This window comes from Corvus kubaryi, unplaced genomic scaffold, assembly GCF_017639235.1.
Source record: "Corvus kubaryi isolate FWS band 111438036 unplaced genomic scaffold, C.kubaryi_AGA036_p1.0 37391, whole genome shotgun sequence".
Taxonomy (NCBI): Eukaryota; Metazoa; Chordata; class Aves; order Passeriformes; family Corvidae; genus Corvus; species Corvus kubaryi.
The window spans coordinates 6797656-6819917 of NW_024581130.1; the positions used below are offsets into that span (position 1 = coordinate 6797656).

Sequence of the window (22262 nt, forward strand, 5' to 3'; positions counted from 1 at the left end):
CCGAGCACAGGGGGACAATCCCTGCCCTGCCCCTGCTGGCCACATTATTGCTGCTCCAGGCCAGGATGCCACTGGCCTCCTTGGCCACCCAGGCACACCCGGCTCAGTTCATCCGCGGTGACCAGCGCCCCCGTCCTTTTCCGGTGGGCCGCCTTCCAGCCACTCTTCCCCAAGCCTGGAACGCTACACGGGGTTATTGCGCACACTGGTGCCCGGTGAGTCGCCCAGGGAAAAGGGCTAAAGCTGGCGAGCAGCGGCACAGGAGCGCCGCCGGGCCCGGGTGACGGCCGTGCCCCCATCAGGGCGGGGGCACCGCCGGTCCCGCCCAGCGCCGCCCGGTTCCCTGCGCGGCGCCCGCCGGGAGCCGCAGTCCGCGCTCGGGCCCCGCCGCTGCCCGGCTCCGGCCGGGGCTCCAGTCCGGGCCTGCGCTTCCCGGCGCTTCCCGCCGCTCCCCGCGGTGCAGCCGGGCCGCCGGGGCCGCCATGGGCTGGGGGGCTCGGCTGTGGCTGCTGGGCGGCCTGGGCGCCTGGACGCAGCGGCGGCGGGCGGCCGCGGCCGGGCGGGATGACGGCGAGGGCGGGCGGCACCGGGAGCTGGAGCTGAGGCTGGTGCAGGTCGTGTACCGGCACGGGGCGCGCACCCCGCTGCGGCCGCTGCCCGGGGTAGCGCCGGTGAGCACGGGACGGGACGGGACGGGGCAGGGGCGCTGCGGGGCTGTGCCCCGACCCCGAGCCGGCGGCAGAGCAGACTGTGCTCCTGCCTTGCTGCCGGCAGCCTCATGGTTTGGCGTTTATGCTCCTTCCCGAGGCGATACCGAGAGTAATTCCCGAGGGGAAAGCGAGGGAATTTGGGAGCTTGCACCCCATGCCGCCTACGGGCTTGGGTAGTAGTGGCTGGAAAGCTGCCCAGTGGAAAAAGGCCTGGGGGTGCTGGTCGACAGCGACTGAATATGAGCCAGTGTGAGCCCGGGTGGCCAAGGACGCCAGTGGCATCCTGGCCTGGATCAGCAATAATGTGGCCAGCAGGACCAGGGCAGGGATCATCCCTGTCCAGTTCTGGGTCCCTCAATTCAGGAAGGGCATTGAGGGGTGGAGTGAGCCCAGAGAAAGGTCACGGACCTGGGGAAGGATCTGGAGCACAAGTGTTAGGAGAAGCCACTGAGGGAGCTGGGGGCGTTTCGTCTGGAAAAAAGGCTCAGGGGTGACCTTATCACTCGTCTACAACTTCTTGAAAGGGGCTTGTAGCCAGGTGGGGGTCAGGGTTTTCTCCCAGGGAACAAGTGACAGGATGAGAGGATACATCCTTTAATTTGTGCCACAGGAGGTTGAGGTTGGACATTCAGAGGAACTTCTTTACAGAAGGGGTGATTAGACATTGGAATGGGCTGCTCGGAGGTGTTTAAGGAAAGACTGGGCATGGCACTGTGGTCTGGGTGACACGGTGGTATTCAGTCACAGGCTGGACTCCATGATCTCAGAGGTCTTTTCTAACCTAATTAATTCTGTGATTCTGTAAAGTAGAACGGCAATAGCACAATAGTGGGACAGGTGACAGCAGAGGGAACAATTGCTGCAGCTGCAGGGAGCCCTCAGGGGTAGGATGCAGGGATGGGCATCCTGGGGCTGCTGTGCCCATGGACTTTGCACCAAGGCCAAGACTTTGCTCAGCACCTTGCAGCTGGTGCTCAGCTAACATGGCTCCTGCCTCGCTGTTACCGTGTGTGATCTGGCTCCCCAGCTCAACCGAGGGGGCCTGGGGAGCCAGCAGGGGTTAGCTAAGGTAGTTTCCTACAGCAGCTTTTCGGTGTGTAACAAAGAGTAGCAATTGTGATTTCCTACAGATTCTTCTTCTGTAAGGGGAGGAAAGCAAGTACTGCATTTCCTGCACATCAGATCTGCAAAACCAGGGAGCAGCGCTGTTCTCATTTCTCTATGAGCTGTGTGAAGAGATCTCTTTGTCTTCGTGTTGTGTTGTTGGCAAGGCAGCATGGTGTAATACTCCAGCTTTAGTTTAATGCTCTTAAAAGTCCTTGGTTTAATGCCCTTGAAAGTTTTCTGCTGAAACACTGTTTGTTTGTTTGTTTTGAAACAGGTGGAATGGCATCCCACTCTTTTAGATGTACCTGCTAAGACTAAGTTTGATTACGTGGTGACAGACCTAAATGGAGGACCCCAACCCCACTCACGCTTGGATGAGGAATACAAAAAGACTGTGTTCAAGGTGAGGCTGTATTTCCTGGTGGGTTCCTCATTCCTCTGTAGACTTTTTTATTTCCATGGTCCACTGGAGCCCTCTCCTTTTCTTTGCTCTCAGGGTGGTGTAGTCGCAGGACAGCTGACTACAGTGGGGATGGAGCAGACATTCGCCCTGGGGGAAAGGCTGAGGAGAAGCTTTGTGGAAGAAGCCAAGTTTCTTTCACCAACATTTAAGCCTGCTGAGGTCTTGTGAGTCTCTCAGGTCCCTCCTGGACCTTCCCTTTCTTCCTGCCCTGTCACAAGTAGCCTTGTGCTAGGGAAACTGACTAGCATACCCTTCTGCCTGGCTTCTGGGCCTTCATCTTTGCTCAGCCTGGCACTAGAACTCACTCGTGAAACAAAGCATCCAATTGCCCAGCAGTCCTGAGAGCGATGCCAGGGACAGATTCATCTCACCTAGGCTGAGCCATTGGCAGTGTTGCTATGCACTTCTATGGTGAGCAAAGAGAAACAGGCGTTTCTGGAGCACACTTTAACTCACTGTAAACAGCTGAAGTTCAGTGAGATGAAGCAACCCCTGCTGCTCACATCAATAATGCTGAGAGCATCTGGCTTCAGAGAAAAAAATCACACCAGAGAAGTGCCAGTTTGTTATCTCCACTATCTCTGATGAGCAGTTCAGATTACAGGTGTCTACCTTAGATATCTATAGTGACAAAAGATGAGTCCCACCACAGCTTTCCAAAGCCACAGTGGATGGAAGCAGAACCCTCAGCTCCAGCAAGACCTTCCCAGCTGCAGCCATGGTAACATGAAGGAGAAAGTGCTACCTCACAAACTGCCTTCTCTCTTTCAGCGTCCGTTCCACTAATATTTTCCGGAATCTGGAGTCCACACGGTGCCTGCTAGCTGGGCTGTACCAACAGCAGAAAGAAGGTTGGGGAGACTTCGGAATAGTGCCTGTCCTTGCTCAGTCTTCCCTAGATGCACCCAGCTTCCAGATCCTAACTCTCTCCAGCTCCTAGTTGTTACTTCTTCCCTGGTTCTATGCACTTGAGCCCCTTCCCCACTTCTCCTGGTCCTGCAGATTCTTTACCAGCTTGTCACTTGTTCCCTCTCTTTGTGTATCTTTCCACTGCTCTTTCAGACCTGCTGAGGAGGTTAATGTTAACCCTCTTCAGAATCAAGAAGGCAAAAAGCTCACACATCTGAAAAAGGTTTCTCAGAGAAACCCAAGTATCTTGGGTATGAGTTCAGTGTCTGGAGTAACTTTCACCTGTGTCCTGCAGTTGGTAACTACTTGTATGTTCCAAAAATATGCTTGCATTTTAAAGATCTCACATCTGCTCCTTCCATATTCAGTTCCACAAACAAGTAGAAGGGACTTGCCAGAGCTCCTTACACTTCATGACACACAGACTAATTTTTGGCACATACAAACCCTAAGAAAAATGAACACACAGCTAGGAAGCTTTACAAGGTGCACAGCAGGCATCCCCGTGAAAATAAATGCACAGAAACAAGTACAGTGGCTTGTGCTGCAGGTGATAGCTCGGGGGGAATTGGTAGTTGATAACACTGGACTTGAGCACAACGACTGTGGGAGTGATTAAAGCAGTCTAAAGAAACACAGATGCACTACTGAGCACAGAAACTTCCTTCTTGTTCCACAGGATCTGTTGTCATTGTCACTGATGAAGCAAGCTCTGAAATGCTCTACCCCAATTACTACAACTGCCAGCGCCTGAAATGCTTGACCAGGTAATTGCCAGCAATATCTCCCCGTATGATTTCACTGCTGTTTCATTTCAGCAGTAGTAATTTACAACAGCACATTTTCTTCCCATTTCCCAATTTCTTCCCCTGCCACTTACTGTTCTCTGGAAATGGTTAGCTAGTTGTATAAAATACTTGGTAAGTGGAATTATACACTAGGCAGTGGCAGCAGAAGAAAATAAAATAGAGACTTTTCCTTGAAAGACGAATTTAATTTAGTCTGTGTCTAGCAAACACTCACTACTAGCTAATGTACAGCTAGTCTGTGGCATTGCTGCAGGGCAGAATTAATGTCATCTACATCCCTTAACGAGCCTTTCAAGTGTGAACATATTGGGCCTTCTTTTTATATTCAGCTTTTGGTTTGGGGGTTATTTCAACATTCCCGTCACATTCATACCTTTCAGAAGAAACTGAAATATACTCAGCCTTGGCACACTTAATGAAGACTAACGAAATAAAATAAGGAACATCCTACATAGAACACTCCTGTTTGCAGAGTCAAGTACTCTGAAATGCCTGTGCCAGGTTTGGGCACAGGGTGGAAAATGGAAAAGAGAGGCAGATATATTAGTTTGGCTGGATTGTACATTAGCATATTTTTGTCCAAAATTCAAGAGTTGTCAGAATTCACTTGGAAAAGCTCACTGTGTAATGCTCGACTCTGCAGGCAAATGATTGGTCTAGACAGTGGTGAGGTGACAGCCCCCTAGAAGGAGCATATTCAGCCTCCTTGAGTAACGTCACCTGTCCAAAAAGGGTCTTCTGCTCCCTGTCCCCCTCTGCCCACCAACAGCACCTTTTGTGACCATGTCAAGGTAGACTTTGAGCTGCAGTAAGCACTGCCTCAGCTTGCAGGCTACCCAGGAAGTACGTGGCCAGCATGAATATTCTCAGCTAAATTTTTAAAAATAAAATTTAAAGCAGCATAAAGATGCAAATGGCTTCTAACAAAACAAAAGGTGGATTTAAGCTACAAACGAGTAGCTAGGTGTTTCCCTTTTCCCACACCATATAGCAATCAGTTCAAAGCTGCCACCCTTTCTTCTTTCATGAGGCAGTTAAAGGCTACTCCCTGAAGACATAGACCTGTACTGTTCCAGTATGACCAGATCTGTTAGCTGATACACAGCCCTTGCTTATGGGAACCACTTTTGGGGTGTTCACATCTCATCCTAATTTTTCCTCCTGCCTCTGTTAGAGCAGAGAGCCAGCTTGAGCCTTGAGATCTGGATACTGTGTCTGTCCTTTCTGCAGCTCAGACTCCCAACATCAGGAATTCCTCAGTATACTGCAGTGCTTCTCTTCTGCCCCTCACTGATGTGGGACAACTGGGCTGGGTCATGAGAAAAACAAAAGACAGAAAGCCTGGTGTGTGAAAAATTTTTGGTTTTCTTAATTCCTTTACAGGGATAGGATGCGGAATGCTATGCGTCAGCCAGGTATCTCTGATGACTTGAAAAAAATTAAGAAGAGGATAGGTATTGATGGTGATGAATCTGTGGATTTTTTAGTCCTCCTCGATAACATTTTTGCTGAGCAGGTGAGCTGAGCTGTTCTGTTGCACTGTCTCAGAAAGAAACATCCCCTTACCACACACATGGAGGAAGTCACAGAGTGCCAACACCCATAAATACTAACGTGTACTCAGTACCTTTCTATGCAACCCAGAATGTTTATAGAAATAGCATGGCCTTTTGAAAAAGCAAGACATGAGGTCAGCCTTGCTGTATGATGGATAAAGACTCATCTCCAGTATTTTTGTTCTTACCTTGTAATCCAGTATTTCTTTCAAGTGTAACGAAGAGCTAAGAGAGGCGTTGGGCCTTGCTTACCCATTACAAAGTGCTTTCCCTATTTTGGCACTCAGCACCTAACAGTCATCTTAATCCCAGTTCCAGCGAGCTACCTGTGAGCCAGACTGCTTCTGCTACTGGAAGGAAGTTGGGCACATTTGTACCCCTTCTTAGCACCCCCTTTTTGCTGGAGCTAATGATAACTGGTGTGTCTGTTGGCTGAATGGCTCAATGTGTTACACTCCCCATAGAACTGCATCCCAAAGAACATACAGCCATCCGTTTGGTACACAGAGCAAGTCTGTGTGTTTAAAACCATCCTAAAAATCCTCACATGAATGCCACAGTACAATGCTGTAGTACAAATGGTGTGACATGAGCAGCTGTTTTCTGTGGGCAGCCATCCATGTGTCTTCAGGCTGGGTTCAGAAAGGGTCAGACCCTACCACTCTGCTACATCTCCTTCCAGGTGCACAATTTGCCAAGCTGTCCTGTGCTGAAGAGCTTCCAGCAGACAGTGGAGCGCCGATCTGTTGACTCCATGCTTTTCCTTCTGGAAGACAGTTCCAGGTGATTGCCTGTGTCCATGCCTCTGGCTTCAGGGGCTGTCTTACCCAGGGTGGATGTGCTACACCAGCTTACTTCAGCAGACAGAAGTGCTTTCCCATCTGCTGCTGTCCTCCACCAGAGCCCACTCATGAGGTTTGTGCCTCAGCCATCTCAGTGTAAAGTTCAGTGCCTGGAGTCAGTACCATGAGCTAGGAGAAAGGAGTGCACACTGAGGAGACCAGGATGTGGGTTTGCCCCCTGTTTTGTTGATCCTCATGAAGAGGGTGGTCTCACAGGAGTAGCAGTAAGCCGCTGAGGTGGGCAGTGAAGGCTTCAGTTGCCACAGGGGTTTCAGTGAACCAGTGGCAAAAGCAGAAGAGATACTTCCAGCCCAAGCCCTGAGGCTGCCCTTGCAGTTGCACAAGTACAGTCCAAATTCCAGCCTGGGAAGTCTATCCCAGGGATGGCACCTGCACAGCTCGGCTGAGAAGTGCTGGTGCTAGCGGAAAAGGTGATGCCAGGTCCTGCACACGTGTAACTACTTGCAAAGAGAATCTGCTGCTACATGCAGCTAATTACCTCCTCCACACTTGTATGTAAAGGCTGGCTGAGTTGCTAGCCTAGCAGTCATTTTCCTTTCAGATTTGTTTGCAGCTGCCACATTCACCAGTTCTTCTCAGGTGGTGGTATAGGGCTGTCTTTTCTTTACTAGGGATTAGAGATCTCAGGTAATGAAAGACTCATTTACCCCATTCCCACAACACCCAGCAGAGTTAGTCACACTCATCTTCCATTTCCACTGATGTATTCATTAGGTAGAGGGGCTTTCTTCCCACCAGATACTGTATGAAGATCATCTCTTTGTTCAGTAAAAGGATAAAAACTAATTTTTAAATAAAGCCATCACTTTCTTGAACCCTGACCCTCCTCACCAAAGACCCCAACCACTTCAGCTGCTGTTTGCAGCAGTCTTCTTCCCTAGCTGAAACCCATGCACTTAAAAATCATATTGGGGAAACAAAATAGCCCAGAGAACAATCAAAGAGTTTCTAGATTTTCATTTACATGGCCACACCTCATGAGACTGCTTGTTAACACCTCTCCCCTCCCAGTCTGCAATCACATTAGAGTGGTGACTACACAACAGCTGAACTAAAAACTGGCCATATTAATTGCATTTAATAGTTCTTAGCTACGTTCAGTGCAGGTTATCAAATCATAAGAGAAAAGCAGGTTCTCAGGCTTTCATGTGTAATTATTTGAAAGTTTTTTAAACCACTAAATTTATTTCTGCTTCTTTTCTAGAGAAGTTCTTCAGATGAATATTGGCCTCCTGTTCAATACCTTGCAGAAGAACATTAAAGCAGCAATAAATCCCTCAAATCCAGCTGAAAAGGCCCGGTACAGCACAGACCTCTTCCTCTGATAGTTATAAATTTTAACTTGATGTCAGTGTGAAAAACTGGTTCAGAAAGATACTGATTGTGTGGGATAAAAAGGAGTGCTCACCTGCTGGAAAAAGCATGAGTGCTACTGCCTATCCATGGAGGAACACAGCTGACATTCTAGGTCTGGTTTTGTTTTTCCCTTTTCTTTTCCAGGAAGCTCTTCCTCTATGCTTCTCATGACTCTACTCTTATTCCTCTCCTGCTGGCACTGGGCACCTTTGATCACAAGTGGCCACCTTATGCTGCAGATGTGATCCTGGAACTGTATCAGCACCGGCGCTCCAAGGAGTGGTTTGTGCGCGTGTCTTACCGTGGAGAGGTGAGATCCCGTGGGAAGTCCCGCCTACAAACCTTGGGCTTTTGGTTTCACCATGCAGCAAAAAAGGGCTTTGGCAGTGCACAATAGCTGTGATTTTGTCTCTTTGCCTTGCAGGAGCAAGTGGTGAAAGGCTGTAAAGCAGGTCTCTGTCCACTCGAACGATTTCTGGAAGTTCTTTCACAGTACTCAGTCAGTCCAGAAGAGTACAAGAACCTGTGCTCCCAAATGGACAGGAATCAGCAAACTAACTCATGATTATGCGGACTTAAATTAAAATTCGTTTATTGTCACAATCTTTGACTATTTTTCTTTATGTCCTTGCTAGCCTTCTCTGTTGCAAAGGTGTTTTAGATGAGCAGATATTTTCCTACCAGACACAGGGTGGCACAGTGTCACTTTACACTGTTAGCGGCAAGCTGAAAGAAGCCACGTGACAGAATGGCTCAAGTTTACTTCTGAGGTGGCCACACAAAAGCAAGCAGAGGCTGAAAACAGCAAGGGAGAGAACATACCATTTTAAATTGCCCCTCTGCATCAGGAATGCGAGACAAAACATTTCTCTTCCTCATATGCTGGGACTGTGGGATGAAGCCCAGCTCGCTCTGTGCTACCAGACCTGAAAGCTTTAACGTAGCATTGATTTTATGTTTGGTAAAGGCAGAAGCCATTGTGCCTTTCCCTTTCTTTTGGCATGTTGGAGGGTTGCTCTCTGCAGACAGATGAGCCTCCCTAATAGTACAGCATTTAGCTACCCCATCTTCTTGAGGGCATTTTTGTGCACAGAAAACACCTCCAAAGAGACAGAAAACCTCCAAACCTCTTCCCTGCATTTCTCTAATTATGGAAATTCTGCTGTGAACATGCAGAACAACCACAGTGGGCCAAGTACAAGAACACACAGTCTTGGTGAACTCTGCTTTATGTGCTTTAAACAAGGAAGTTCGGGGAGCTGGGATCGACTTCAGCTTTGGGCAGCAGTGATCTATTTTGCACTTGCTGAAAGAGGAATACAACACCAGCCAACAGCAGTGCTTCTGGCTGAGATTACAGTTTCTCCTGTAAGACAGCACTCGGAATCACTGCTGCCAAAGTCATAGAATCATAGAATGGTTTGGGTTGGAAGGGACCTTAAAGATCATATAGTTCCAACCCCCTGTCCAGGTCCTTCTGTTGTGTCAATTGCACCACCTGACTTCATGTCCTCTGCAAAGTTGCTGAGGGTGAACTCAATCTCACTATTTCATTGAAAAAGATCTCCACTTTTCAGTCAGTAAATAAAACACGGTCCCTACTTTTTTTGGGATAGGCAAAGGTTAAAATAGGGGGACCATTTATTAAAATGGCCCTGCAATGTTGGTTCTGTGTTACCCCTTCTTGCTTAGTGAAAAAATCACTTAATGTAAGCCATTGACAGATATGTGATGGAGGCACTACAGCACCTTTTCCCTGAGAAGAATGGGCTGGATTTACCTCCACTCTTTCATTAGCCTGCCCCCATCACAATTACATGTTGACATCACGCACAGCGAACAGAATAATTTCAGTACTAAATACATTGCTGGAGGTCTCACAGAATTGCTATTAGAAGCTGTCAAAAAAGCAAACAAAACATTGTTATTTTCCATCAAGTTTTTATACAGCCTAAAACCATAATGCCAGTATATAAAAATCAATGCCTACCCCTGCTTAAGAACAGTGTGTTCTACTCTAATCAAGCTTGCTCTCATACACAGTTTCAAGTATTCGGGGAACAGTGATGAAAATATTGGGTCTACAATTACAAGTTATTTGTGAGGCATGGACTGCTTGGAAAAAGGCATTGGAAGCTTTGGCCATAGAAAGGGGGAACTCACATACCTACTCTTAAATAATAACTAGGAGCATCCCCAACAAAACTGACCAGCAACCAGGTTAAAAATTGCAACACAGCCACAACCCAGAGCACTTGGCAGCACAAGTTGTTGCAGAGCAGGTAAGATTGTTAAAGGGCACTGCTTTCACACAGTTAAAATCCTCCTATCACTCTAGGCGGAGTACTACACATTTCAGTAACAGCAGAAGGCCTCAGAAAAGCAGGCCAGCTTCTTGGCAGGGGCTAGGAGGAAGGCACCGCTGGGAACAGGTTACTTCATTGTCTCTTACAGGGTTTTTGTAGTGCCCCCTCTGCCTTGTTCTAGCCTTTCCCTTCCCCTCAGTGTGGAAGTGGTTGGGCCATGCATTGGTCCATCCCACTGAGCACTTCCATGGTACCTGTGGCCCACAGGATGAAGAAGTTATTTCTGACCACAACTGGTGTAAATGATCATTTCAGAAGAGGATTGGTTGGACAGTGGAAGATTTTTTATACCAAAGGACACAGGAAAGTGGGAGCTACTGAATTGCAAACACAGCATGGAAGAGCTGAGACATTTCTGAGAATGTGGAATAAAAATTCTCAGAAATCAACAATTTCCCAGTATCCCAGACAAAACAGCATAACTTTTGGTCCTGTGTCATTAACCATTTTTAGGTTAATGAATTACAACCAATTGACACAGTGGAGTACACTCTACGGGCCTATATCAAACATGGATCAATTTTCTTTGAGAAGTGTCACATTAGGGAACATGTTTCAGCCCGCAGCCTGGCAAAGCTGCATGAGAAAAGCCTTCACCATTGTCAGTGCAGAAGGACACCACCAATAAAATGTAGCCTGTCCTGCCACCTGAGTGAAAACCAGCGTAGCAGAGAGCACACCAAGCACCACAAAACTAAGCCCTGCATATACCATATTTCTAATAGTCCTAACACTCTGGGGGGACAAAAAATGCTGCATTTCAACTTACCCTCAGGAAGATTTGGCCACCCACATCTACTTTGAGTCAGGATATATGTATTGTACCAGAAGCACTACCAGCATTCAAATCCCAACCAAGACTGGTGCAGATCAGATCTCCACACACACTGGTCTGTCCTCCAAAATGCGACCCATTAGACACCACAAGGATGTCAGCACTAAATTCCTAAGGCTGGCTCCTTGCTGTCATCTTCTTTGGTACATTAGTTAGCCCATGGTACAGGTACAAATCTTGAGTTTATTTGGACAGTGCTTAAAACTGCCACTGTACTTCACAGATGACCTGATTGCAAGTCTACTAATTTAAAACAAACAGATTTCAAATATTTTAAACTTTTGATTTAGCAGGCAAATTACTTTGCGTTTCAGAAGTTCACCATCTGCTGGGTTTACCTTTTAAGTCTCTCCACACTCCGGCTGCGCAGCCATCTGGGATGAGATAATTTGAACAGCAGACGGTTTCCTCCCATGTTACTAGAGAGGAAGAGCAGCCAAGCATGTATGAATAAAGTCTATTTCATTCTTTCAAACAAAGGTGGAGGAGGATGATTTGAAAGCTTAAAAAAAAAAAAAGGGGGGGGGAGGGGAAGAAAACTAAAAATGGCAACCCACTTTCCATCTTCAACTGCACCATGACTACCAAAGCTGAGTCACAGTTACTATTGATAAGCAGGAGGGAACAGAGCCTGATTTACAGATCCTCAGGTGAATCTGCAAGGCTGACAGCTGAAAGCTTTTCCATTTGCAAAGCAAAAAGGGAAGAAGTAGCATCAGAGCGAAACAAAAAAGTTAATCTATGTACATCTACGGAGTCATTTTCACGACGGAGGTTGCTAAGACCTTAGCAACTCTTGTCCATCTGCTGGTGCAATCTCTGAAGTTAAGTGTACCTGCATGGACTCAGGAGAATCCACATCGTCTGCATTTTCTGTAGAAATATCTCATTAAGATACCAAATGCCAGCATCGTAAGTTAGACACAGAAGGAACGTTAATTATACAGCCCGTTTAAAATGTATCCTCTCGCTGTTCAGTGGCTTTGAAACAGTGAATCCCCTATGCTAATTTTCCTAGAATAGGTCACAGCCACCTCAAATCCTTTGCTATTCAAAATCTCAACAGGCATAGGAGGAACTGAGAAAGACAGTTTAAAAAAAAAACCCAAAACCTCCAGCTTATTTCTATGTCTATCAAGAACTTTGCTTTGTTCAACACAGTAAAAACCTTCAGGAGTGATGGCAGAAGTGGCAACACTTAAAAAGGTTGCATTGTGACAATTCCCATGCAAGGTCCTCAAAAGGGAGCTGTGCAACCACTTAAAGAAGAGGTAATTCCGCTCTACAGAAATAACACTTACTGTGTCATTGTCAGCTCTTTCTAAAATCTTGACAAGCCCGTGCTTCAGGCACGATGCCTGTCTTGTCAGAGGGAAGCACCACAACAGACATCCTACACTTTGTCAAAAGAGTAATTCTCACCCAAAATCATTGTAAATTTGCATGACAACACAAAGGTGAATTTAGAAGCAGACAACAGAAGGCTCTGAGGCTTTCGTGCCTCCAATGGTGCATGGCTTCAGTCATTTTATAACGCCAGCAACAAAAGTTTAGTAAATCAACCACCAAGTGGAATTCTTTTTCCACCTGTTAAGGATCCGTTAACTCTAAAAAATTCTCACACACAAGCATGTTAAAAATACTCATTCTCCACATGAATTTTCACACTAATGGCCAGCCCTCTGAGGAAACTCCTCATTGAAATCATTTCAAGTAGCAGTAAGTGGAAGGAAGAACAGATTACACACTCCATATACAGTGCTGGGGGACCACAGAACAGCCAGCCACAGAGCCCACACCCTGGCCCGCAGATCCACATCTGGCTCGTGCTGGTATTCTCCAGGAGCAGGGCTCAACTCCCAATCCATGTTTTGTCATCCAGCCTTTCACTCCTCATAGGCAAGACCATAAAACCTCCTTGCTGAAATCCTCTCAAAAGGCAAGTTTGAAAAGACAGGGGATTAGGAAGCAATCGATGAGAACTGTGGCAAAGCAACAATTTACTCAGCAGGGCTGTCTTGATAAAAATCTGCTCACTGACAATTTCTCTCTCACCTTTGTTATTAAAGTTCATCTGTTCCCCACTATCTCAGGCTCTCAGCACGGGCAGTCAGAGACCTGACCCAATCCAAAGTCCCCAGAGAGGGACACAATCCCAGTGCCAGGGCAGACTGACACTGCTGCTCGGGGGGAGCTCAAACCCACGTACCTTGCAGTGTGCTGCAAACACTCTCCAGGAGGAAGTGACAGAGACAAGTTTCATCTGTTCCTTGACCCTCAACAAATTGAGGAAGTCTGTAAGAATCGTTCCTGGGGTGTTCTGAAATAAGACCTCCAAGGGAAAACAAGCTCAGTTCAGGATTAAGTTAACAGAATTGCCTCAAAAGGAGCACACAGCTGCCTATTGACCAGACTTTAAGGAGCTGTCAAAGTTTACCCCACCTGGCCTCTAGGCTGGCCATGATCACAAGGAAGAGAAAACAGTCATCTGGCCAGCTGTTTGATGTATGCAGAAACAACTGGACTGGATAAAGAAGACAGTTCATTTTTGTAAGAAACAATATATTTTATTTTTCTGACACCACAGCCCTGGCGAGTGGTTTTGTACCAAATTTAATGGAGGTTACACAGAACGTTTTACGCTGGGGAGGAAAAAAAAATAACCACAAAAAAAAATCCTGGATAACTTTTAGTGTCTGTTCCACTCCCACATTAATAAAATCACTTGGGGTTTCTAAGAAAAGGAGAATAGGGAACAGTGAGAGAGACTACTGTAGGATGTAACAGTGTCCAAGTCCAGCCCCTTCCTAAAAGTGGGAAGAGTCCCCACGTGAGGAGAGGCTCTCCTAGATTTACTCCCCAAAATAACACAATGTATTGCAGCTGCCATAGGAGGAGACAGAAGGGGACGGAGAGAGAGAGAAGCCTATTTAATAAAGAGTGGGAGGGAGAGACAGAAGGTGCTGGACAGCACGCCATAATTTGAAAAATATGTCCTTAACTTATTATTTATTTCTTTTAAAAGATTCCCCTCACTGAACTTAAGTTCCTTTTTGTGCTTTTCATTAATACTCTGCTCTGAGGTCGTAGTTTGGTTTTTCTATACATTGGAGTTGAAGGAAAATAGTCCGAAGTTCTGAAGATGGATTCTCCACCTAAAGTAAACAGCCTAGAATCCCATTCTCCTCTCACCCCAAAGACTAAAGTCTCTGCTAAAATCCCTTTTACAATATAGTACAGTACACAAAAAACCCCAAAAATAACCGAGAGTCCTGGGAGAAGCCAGTCCAAAGGACGTAAACATACAGAGAATGGTGCAACTTGTGACAAATGGCAATTCTCAAAATACAGCTACAGATTCTCAAAGCAGGTGCCGTCACGGGATACCCAAGTCCACAAAAATAATTTTTAAAAAATAAATCTTAAAAAAAAAACAACCTGTTAAAATGAATTTTTTTTTTTTTTCAGGTAATTCCATACATTCGAGATTTCCCAAAGCGTCCTCTGGTCTCTTTTCACCTATTGCATGGCCAAACTGTACTCCTGAAGCTCCCAAAAAAGCCCTCAGGACGTGGAATCTCATCTTGACAAGGATCACAACATCCAGTCTTATGGTAGCAGCTTAAAACATCATGTTCCCTGGGTTTCCAGGGCCTTGGCTAAATCCTCCCATGCCAACATCAGCAGCCATACCTCGGGGCCTCATCTGGGGGGGAATCATGATGTTTTGTTGGGGTCCCATCATGCCCTGCATTGACATCATCATCCCGGGTGACCCCACAGGGCCCGGGTGGCTGTACAGCCCGGCAGGGGCTCGGTCCTTGCCCGGGATCATGCCCACGGCGGCCACGGGGTTGCTCATGAGCGCGGGCTGGCCGGGCATGGCGGGCTGTGCTGGTGACATCATGCGGTGGTGCGGCCCCATCATGCCCTGCTGCAGGAAGGCCGGCGGCCTCATCGGGTTGTGACCGGGCATGGACGGAGCCGTGCCAAGAGGGATATCTGGAGTTCCCACCGGCCCAGGGCCCCCCATGCCGGGCAATGTTAGTCCCATCCTCGGGGTCTGCTCTCCTATCATCCCCTGCATGTGGGAGAAGCCAGGCCCGGGACCCTGCGGCTGCTTGCGGCCTGGCACCTCCCCACGAGGGAAATACTGTAGTGTCTGGCTAGGCTTCTCTGATGGGATAATCCTGGACAGGTCAAACTCAGGTATTCCCGTGGCTCCAGGACGGATCACCTCCTGCAGCTCTGGATCGGTGAAAACCGAAGGCATGTTGTTTCCAAGAACAGTGAAGGAGTCTGGACCGCCAGGGCCTCCAGTCTTGCAAAGTGCTGGATCTGTCGAACTTTGGGGCAGGTTGGTAGGACGCCCCAGAGGTCCTTCTCCGTGGAAGCCCATTCCCGCTGGGAAGTTGCCTTGTCCACCACTGGGCCCGTTGTGTGGAAATGGCACCTGCTGTGGAGGGGACTGTACGGGAGGGAAGCCCTGCGGGAAGCCCAGGCGTCCTTGAGGTACCATTGGAGACTCCTGGGAACCATGCCCCATCATTGGGTTGTGTGACATCAGGCCGGGTCCCACGGGGACCCCATGAGGAGGTATATTGGGTCCCATAGCATTTGGAGAGGGCATCTGGTTGTTATGGGAAAGAGGCTGGGTCATTCCCATTGGGCTAAGGGTTGGCATTGGACCCACTGGGTTTGGACCTGAAATTCGAGGATTCTGAGAATTAATGCCCATTCCTAGGGAAGAAATAAGGAATCACATTTAGACAACAGCAGTAATAATCAATAAAGCTATCAGAGAGCTTTCTGCAAGGTTACCAAGTCTGTACACACACACACAAAAAAGCAGTGCTAGAAAAAAAACCATCAGCAGTGGCTCTGAAAAGTGTTATTTTAACCAGAAATTTGATGTCACCTGAAGAGCAGACTCCCTAAGCTTGTCACTGCCCTATGAAGCAGTGACTAAAGCCTGCTCCATAAGTAGGATCTCAGTCCAAACCACACTTTTACTATGTCTCTGGCAGTAACAAACATGTCTGTGACAGATTATCAGCATATGGACACTTGTCCACTGGGAAGTGACCGGAACTCCTTTCAATGCTCAGCAGTGATAAATCAGGTAACCCCTGCAAGACTAAGAGGCAGCGATCAATGAGGTTAATGAGTTACCATCATGAACTTATTCAATTAGCCAGCTTCCCCCAGATATATTCAGCCCCTCTGATCATTACTGTGTGAAACACACAGCAAAGCTACAGGTAAACTCGTTAAGAATTCATTACCAATTGCCACTCTCATGAAACATCCACTCATCCCCTTTTTTAACTATTAATTCGATAGGGTGGAGGTACTACAGCCCACTTTTGCATTTTTGATGATTCAGTGTCAAAAAAACCCCCAAACAAACCCCCTAAAAACAGTGAAGCTTCTATGGCACTGCCTTAAGGCAGGGGAGGTAAAGTTTCTTTTGGATAACACATAGTACGTCTGACCCTTAATCCCATGACCAGCCTTCAGTCACACAAATAATTCCAGTGTACCTGAAGGGAAATCTCTCCCATGCACAAATGTTTTCCATGTTAAACACTTTCTGAAGAATTCACACTTTCTGGACAGAAAAGCAAAGTTGCGAGGAGAATTACCATCTCTACATTTCAGAGAATTGCAACTGCTTCCTCAAAAACAACCCATGGCTACATATTCCAAGTTTTTTCCCATCTCACTGTCTTCATTGGATGAGGCTTCCATCAAATCACCCTCACTGTATTGCCTGATACCTTGTGCTTATCTTCCTTTGATTTTCTTACCTGGTACACTGTTCATAGGTGGCAAGTTTGGGGAGCGTGCTGGAGGGGAGTCGTCGTCCGAGCTGGCCACAGTTTTGATGGCATCATGATAGAGCGGTGTAGAGCTGGGCATGGCAAATTTGGACATCCTGGACATCATAATGGAGAGGGGATTCTGGGAGAGGGTTGGCTCTGGAGGCATTGTGTAAGGACTGCTAGAGGGAAGATTTCCAGGGAGAGTCACAGGAGCAGACTGGCTGACTGTGGAAGGAGGTGGACCACCTTAGGAAAAAAAAAAGAAAAGAAAAAGAGAGAGCTTAATTTTTTCTCCTTCTTTTCCCCTAGAAATCTCAAAAACTAGAAATCTTTTTTATTGCAAGACTTTACATGACTAGTGCAGTCAATGGCTATGAAAGGTAACCAGAAAAATAAGCCTGTTGGTCAAGTTCATTAACATCTGTTATCCTACTGGATAACACTTCTAACTAGAACTATCTTGAGCCTCCACAAATGCACATGAAGAATTACCAGTTTAGTCTGAAAATCTTATTATTCAATTTCCATACACTGAAGACAGACTTAGAGGTAGCCATAAAAATCAAAATCTATAATCAAAAAAGACACAGACAGCACAAGTAATGCTGTAGCAGATTTTATGCTGAGACATGCGAGAACATTTCTGACAAGCTACATCAGGAGCTACAAGTAAAACTCCCTGTTTATATTTCATTTCATGTTTCATATAGAGATATTAGCTGCTTATTCCACTGAAAGAAGCATTCTCTGCACCTATTAGCTTAATGTCACCCTTTGCTCTCACAAAATTAGAGGTAACTTAACTGCACCTCCAATCTCCTTTGTTCTTCACTGATGAATTTTATGCCACCCAGACCAATGTGAAGGAAAGATGCTTAACCAAAGCTGCACTCTCACTGAAAATTCACTGCACGTTCCTCAGCCCCTCCCGACCAAAAGAGGAAAGGAGAATAGGGAATATAAAAATCCTGCAATGCCGAAAGATCCGTGCTTTGGAAGAGCCGCATGTAAAAGCATTCATTAAGCACTACGTAAGGCATAGACTAAAGCACTGAGGTGCCTTCCTGAGCCGCCGACCCCATAGGCACACCCCTGTCCCCAGTCCCCGCTGTTACTCGCGGTAGCACTAGAGGGCAACGTGGGCAAAGGGCTCCTCTTTCCCAGCCAGGAGAATTTCCCGGGCAGAAAGGTCGGTCGCCCAGAGCTGTGGAAGCCTGGACTGAAGGGCGGGTGAGCTGTGGGAAGGTGAGGGCAGAGGTGTGCCAGCACCTGAACCCCGAGGTCCCAGGCACAGCACAGCTCAGCACGCAACCAAGTGTTATGTACAGTGGTGGTTAGATCACTCCAAAATGCTCAAAACCTGAACAACTGGATCACAACTTCCCGTCTGCAGTGTAAACCTAGAAAGGACCAACCATTCCTGACCCATGCCTAGATACAGGGCTGGTTAAGTGCTCAGCATGTCTTTGTAGGTACCTTTCATATCAAAGTGCTTTAAAAACATCAACGGGATCTTCTCCATTGAGCTACAGGGACCATGAGCTATGGAAGAACAGCCACAGACCCCCCTCCAAGGAGAGATTTCTCCCATCAACCTTCCACATCCTTTCAGTGACCAGCCCTCAGCTCCGTACATGGGAGGCAGGGTGAAAACCCACAAATACAACAGGAGGAGGAAAAGCCCTCACCCTGCACTGGCACAGCCCACTTGAATGGGGAAAGGGCCATCCAGCTCCTGTCCTGCTGCGAGAGCTCTCCTCCCTCCCCTTGCTGCACATCTTGGATGACCCGACACAAACCAAAGCGCCAAATCTGGCTAGCAGAGGCAGCACTCACCCGACTCCACGTTCCCCAGCATGGCTGGAGAAGACATGGTTAGAGACGCCTTATGGTTCGGGGGAATCCCAGGGCTCTGCAAAGGAGGCTTTGGAGATGAAGTCCATCCAGGAGAAGGTGCGGGGAGAGACGGAGACTTGAGGTGGACAGGAGAAGCAGCAGCAGACCCCAAGACAGGCGGGGACTTAATGGAGGCAGCAGCAGCTGCGGCAGTGGGGCCCGCGAGCATTCCTGCCAGCTGGGAGGGCGTCTGAGGGGACTTGAGGTTCCCCGAGGGAGACCCCATCATGGGAGACTGGACCTGGCGCATCGTGGGGGACTTCAGGGGGTTGATTCCTGGCGAATGCACCTGACCAGCTGCAGAGATATCCAAGGGCTTGCGGCCGAGGCTGCGCTGCGCAGGGGGAGCAGTGTTGAGGCTATTCGGGTTACTGGTGGGATTGAGAGGTAGTGGCGGCATGTGGCTGAGCCGGTTGTTAGTCCTTTGGTCAGGCCCGATCTGTTCTCTGAGATTCCGGAGACCGACTCCTGGGCCCTGAGACATGGGAAGGAAAGGCCTGGGACCCATGCCATACTCCTGCTGCGGGTGCTCCCCGAACGGCAGCGGCACCATTTTCTGCTGAGAGGAGAGCATCTCCGAGACACCAGGGCGCAGTTTCATCATCTCTTCCGGCCCAACTCCTGCCTCCCTCAGCTTCTGAGGGACCAGGGGTGGGTTGGAGCCCATGCTGACATTCATGCCCATGTCCCCCTTCATGCTGCCAGGGCCCATCCCAAACTCCAGCTCCCTGCTAGAAGCCATTTGTGGGGGTATTCCTTTTGGGAAGTCCCCCCTAGAGGGGCTCATCGGTCCTTCTACCGGCATGCGAGGGAAGATGGGGTTGTTCCCAGGCTCCATGTGTCTCTGGGAAGGCATCATTCTGTTGATCTCCATGCCAGGCCTGATGCCTTCCATGTTCAGACCAGGAGGGAGGCCCATCTGTTTCTCAGCCAGCTGCTGCTGATAGAGCTCTTCGGGCAGGCCCTGCGGATTGGGGAACCGCTCCCCTCGGCCAGGGCCACTGAAGACACCCTGACCAGGAGGGAAGTTTCGGCCATCTGGGATTTTTGGCACATCATCTGGCCAACTAACTCCTGAAAGCCCAGGCCGTGAGGTGGGATTCGGGACATTGGGGCCTTCCATGTCAGGGTTCATCATACCTGCAAAACCAGGCAGGCGCATCTGGCTCCCGGGCACGTTGGGATGAGGGGCCATGCCCCTGGGGGGCAGAGAGTGTGACATGTTCATGCCTTCAGGGAAGGGCTCTGGACCCCCAGGTCCCCACCCCTCACCAGGGGTCATCTGGTAGGGAGGGGGAGGACCTCGGACCACCCCACGAGGCCCGTGCTGGTGGACCATCATGTCCTGCAGGGAACACTGCTGCACAACCACCTGCTCTTGCTTCCTTCTCTTCTCCTCGTAAAACTCCTGCTGCAGCTTGAGCCAAGCCACCTGCTCAGGAGTCATATGGTCCAGGTGGTCTGGGCCTATGGCTCCTGACTGGGAGTTCATTGGTGGTGGCCCCATTTCATCTGGGGAAAAAGGCATGTCCCTGTGTCCTTGAGGGCCAAATGGAGCCCCTCCATCTGTCCGAGACCCCGACCCTTTACCTAAACTTTGGGATTGAGCCATCATAGCCTGTATTGGCCCTTCAGGTTTCTTTTGGGGACCATCCAGCACCCCAGCATTTGGGGGTGGCCCCCCACTTTGCCCTCCCGCAAACTCCTTCTCATCAGGGAAGAGCATGCGCTGGATGTCTCTCAGGGTCTGCAACGAGCGCTCTCGGTGCTCCAGCTGCTCCTGTGACAGTCCATCAGGATTCTCACCCAAACTGGATGGGTCCCCACCAGACACCTGCTGGGGAGGACCTTTGGGGTCCGCAGCAGAGCTATTGCTACCTTGGGAAACCGGGCTAACTGCTCGATTATTGGGGGTTGAACTCTGCCCAAATCCTTCTGTCTGCAATGGGGTAGAGTTGGCAGGGCTGCCCACAGACATCACTTTGCTTTCCACGCTGGGACTGTCCTGATCTATGGGACACGGGGGGCCAGTGGGTTTGGATACTGGTGCTGACACAGGTGGAGTCGGCTGCATTTTGGCGTTCTGGGGAGGGTTCTGGTCCTGGGCAGCGGGGGGCTGGGGCTGCGGCAGAGGTTTGGGTTCAGTCCGAAGTGCAGTGATCTGGGGGTTCTGCAAGAAAAAGGCACACTCGGTCACTTGCTCTTCTTACAGCCATGTCTCATAAGCAGCAGTGCAAACAAAATGCCCAGTCTCAACCCCACCAGCCCACACTTTGCAGGCAAGGGTAGCCTTCATGCAGCAATTACACAGCAGCCTCTTGGCAATGCAGAAACCTACTTTGCTCAAGGCATTACTGCAGGGACCCCTTTCTTCTGTGCTAGCTCTGCGTGAGCAATGAGTTGGAAACATACTACCCAAATATTGCAAGACTAGGTTATGTGCAGAAAGTTTGAACAACAACTGCCTGACTTCCTAAAACTTATTTCAGAGTGTAAATAACCATCCGACTCTCGGAGTCACACACAGGCACATTTACCATTTTCCCTTCCCATCCCCATGCAGGTATTCCCTACCAAAGGTACAGTGTTTCGTTCCGCCTTGCTGTTTGAGATGTTCTGGATATGAAAAGACACGATGGTTTCCACCTGTCCCTTCAGCACAGCTTCTGCAGCCCTGCAAAGACAGACAGGCAGATGCACATATCCAGTTGAAGCTAAAAATCAATTTTTCTTAACTGGCCTCCCTTCTATCTTTCAGCTGGAAGAAGGGAGAAAGACTTAACCACACATTTCACTCTAGATAAGTAGCAAAAGAAAATGCTTACATCTACAGACTCATCAGCATTCAGGGTTCATGTCTCAATTTAAGCCATCCTGGCTGCTATTCATTGCATGGATTGCAAAACAATATCTATCAGCATTTGCAAAAAAAAAAAAATATCCCCATACCTCAGAGAAGTAAACAGTTACTTCTCAGAGGAAAAAAGGTAGGGATATTCTCCACTCTAGCCTCTTCAGCATCCCTAAAACAAGTAACGACTTTTTGCTACTTGATGCAGAAAGTGCCCTTGATAATCTCCTAAAAGATGAGCACAAATACAATTCCTGCTCCCAGAAGACATTCAAGCATCTACCTACTTACTTGTTGGCCATCTCAGTAGAAAAGACGTAAACCACTTTGGATGGAGTCTTCTGCCCGCTTGCTGGCTCCAAAGTGGCAGTCAGACCATGGGAAGGTGTGGAAGACCTTGGGGCTGAAGCATTTGAAGGAGTCATGGAGTGTGGTGTGTGCTGAGACTCCTGGGACTTCACATGATCAGCAGAATTGCAGTCTGGAAAGCGACATAGAGGAAAAGAAGGGAATCATTATCTTGGGAGCTCTTTGGAAATCATTTCAGACAACTGATCAGAGCTTTTCCTCCTCTGGAATTTCCTGCTTCTTCGTCCAGTACCACTAAAGGCAATTCTTCTATTACACCACACATCTTTCCTCTAAAGCCATGGTGTCATTCAAGTAACATTGGGAGAAAGCTCATTTTGTCTCTTTCCATGGAAAGTGGCAGTTCC

General features: G+C 48.3%; 2 protein-coding genes across 9 annotated transcripts in view; one reads left to right on the plus strand and one right to left on the minus strand.

The window, feature by feature from the left end:
* Nucleotides 1–50: 50 nt before the first annotated feature.
* On the plus strand, nt 51–8376 carry ACP6 (acid phosphatase 6, lysophosphatidic). 3 transcript variants are annotated; one of them, XM_042038134.1, is made up of 10 exons: nt 51–215; nt 2092–2220; nt 2314–2444; nt 3052–3131; nt 3869–3956; nt 5382–5514; nt 6237–6337; nt 7622–7717; nt 7918–8083; nt 8198–8376. In XM_042038134.1, exons 1-10 carry the CDS (start codon nt 66–68, stop codon nt 8336–8338), a joined length of 1215 nt encoding a protein of 404 aa, XP_041894068.1. In that variant the 5' UTR covers nt 51–65; the 3' UTR covers nt 8339–8376. The 3 variants fall into 3 exon arrangements, with proteins under 3 accessions (XP_041894068.1, XP_041894066.1, XP_041894069.1); XM_042038132.1 differs by lacking the exon at nt 51–215 and adding an exon at nt 344–671; XM_042038135.1 differs by lacking the exons at nt 51–215; nt 2314–2444; nt 3052–3131 and having other exon boundaries at nt 2200–2220.
* Nucleotides 8377–13515: 5139 nt separating this feature from the next.
* BCL9 (BCL9 transcription coactivator) overlaps nt 13516–22262 on the minus strand; it is a 58163-nt gene continuing 49416 nt past the window's right edge. For all 6 annotated transcript variants that reach the window (XM_042038131.1, XM_042038128.1, XM_042038126.1 and 3 more), the window contains 5 exons: nt 21838–22027; nt 21270–21369; nt 18636–20865; nt 16785–17045; nt 13516–15714 (listed from right to left, as the gene is read on the minus strand). In XM_042038131.1, the coding sequence (XP_041894065.1) occupies nt 14597–15714; nt 16785–17045; nt 18636–20865; nt 21270–21369; nt 21838–22027 (3899 nt within the window). In that variant the 3' untranslated portion in view covers nt 13516–14596. The remainder of the gene's footprint in view (nt 15715–16784; nt 17046–18635; nt 20866–21269; nt 21370–21837; nt 22028–22262) is intronic.

What these genes read in the sequence shown, in the direction of transcription:
- ACP6 (XM_042038132.1), top strand. Translation starts at nt 483, where the DNA reads ATGGGCTGGGGGGCTCGGCTGTGGCTGCTGGGCGGCCTGGGCGCCTGG. An exon ending in CGCTGCCCGGGGTAGCGCCG is followed by an intron (nt 672 to 2,091) that starts GTGAGCACGGGA and finishes GTTTTGAAACAG; the next exon opens with GTGGAATGGCATCCCACTCT. An exon ending in ACAAAAAGACTGTGTTCAAG is followed by an intron (nt 2,221 to 2,313) that starts GTGAGGCTGTAT and finishes CTTTGCTCTCAG; the next exon opens with GGTGGTGTAGTCGCAGGACA.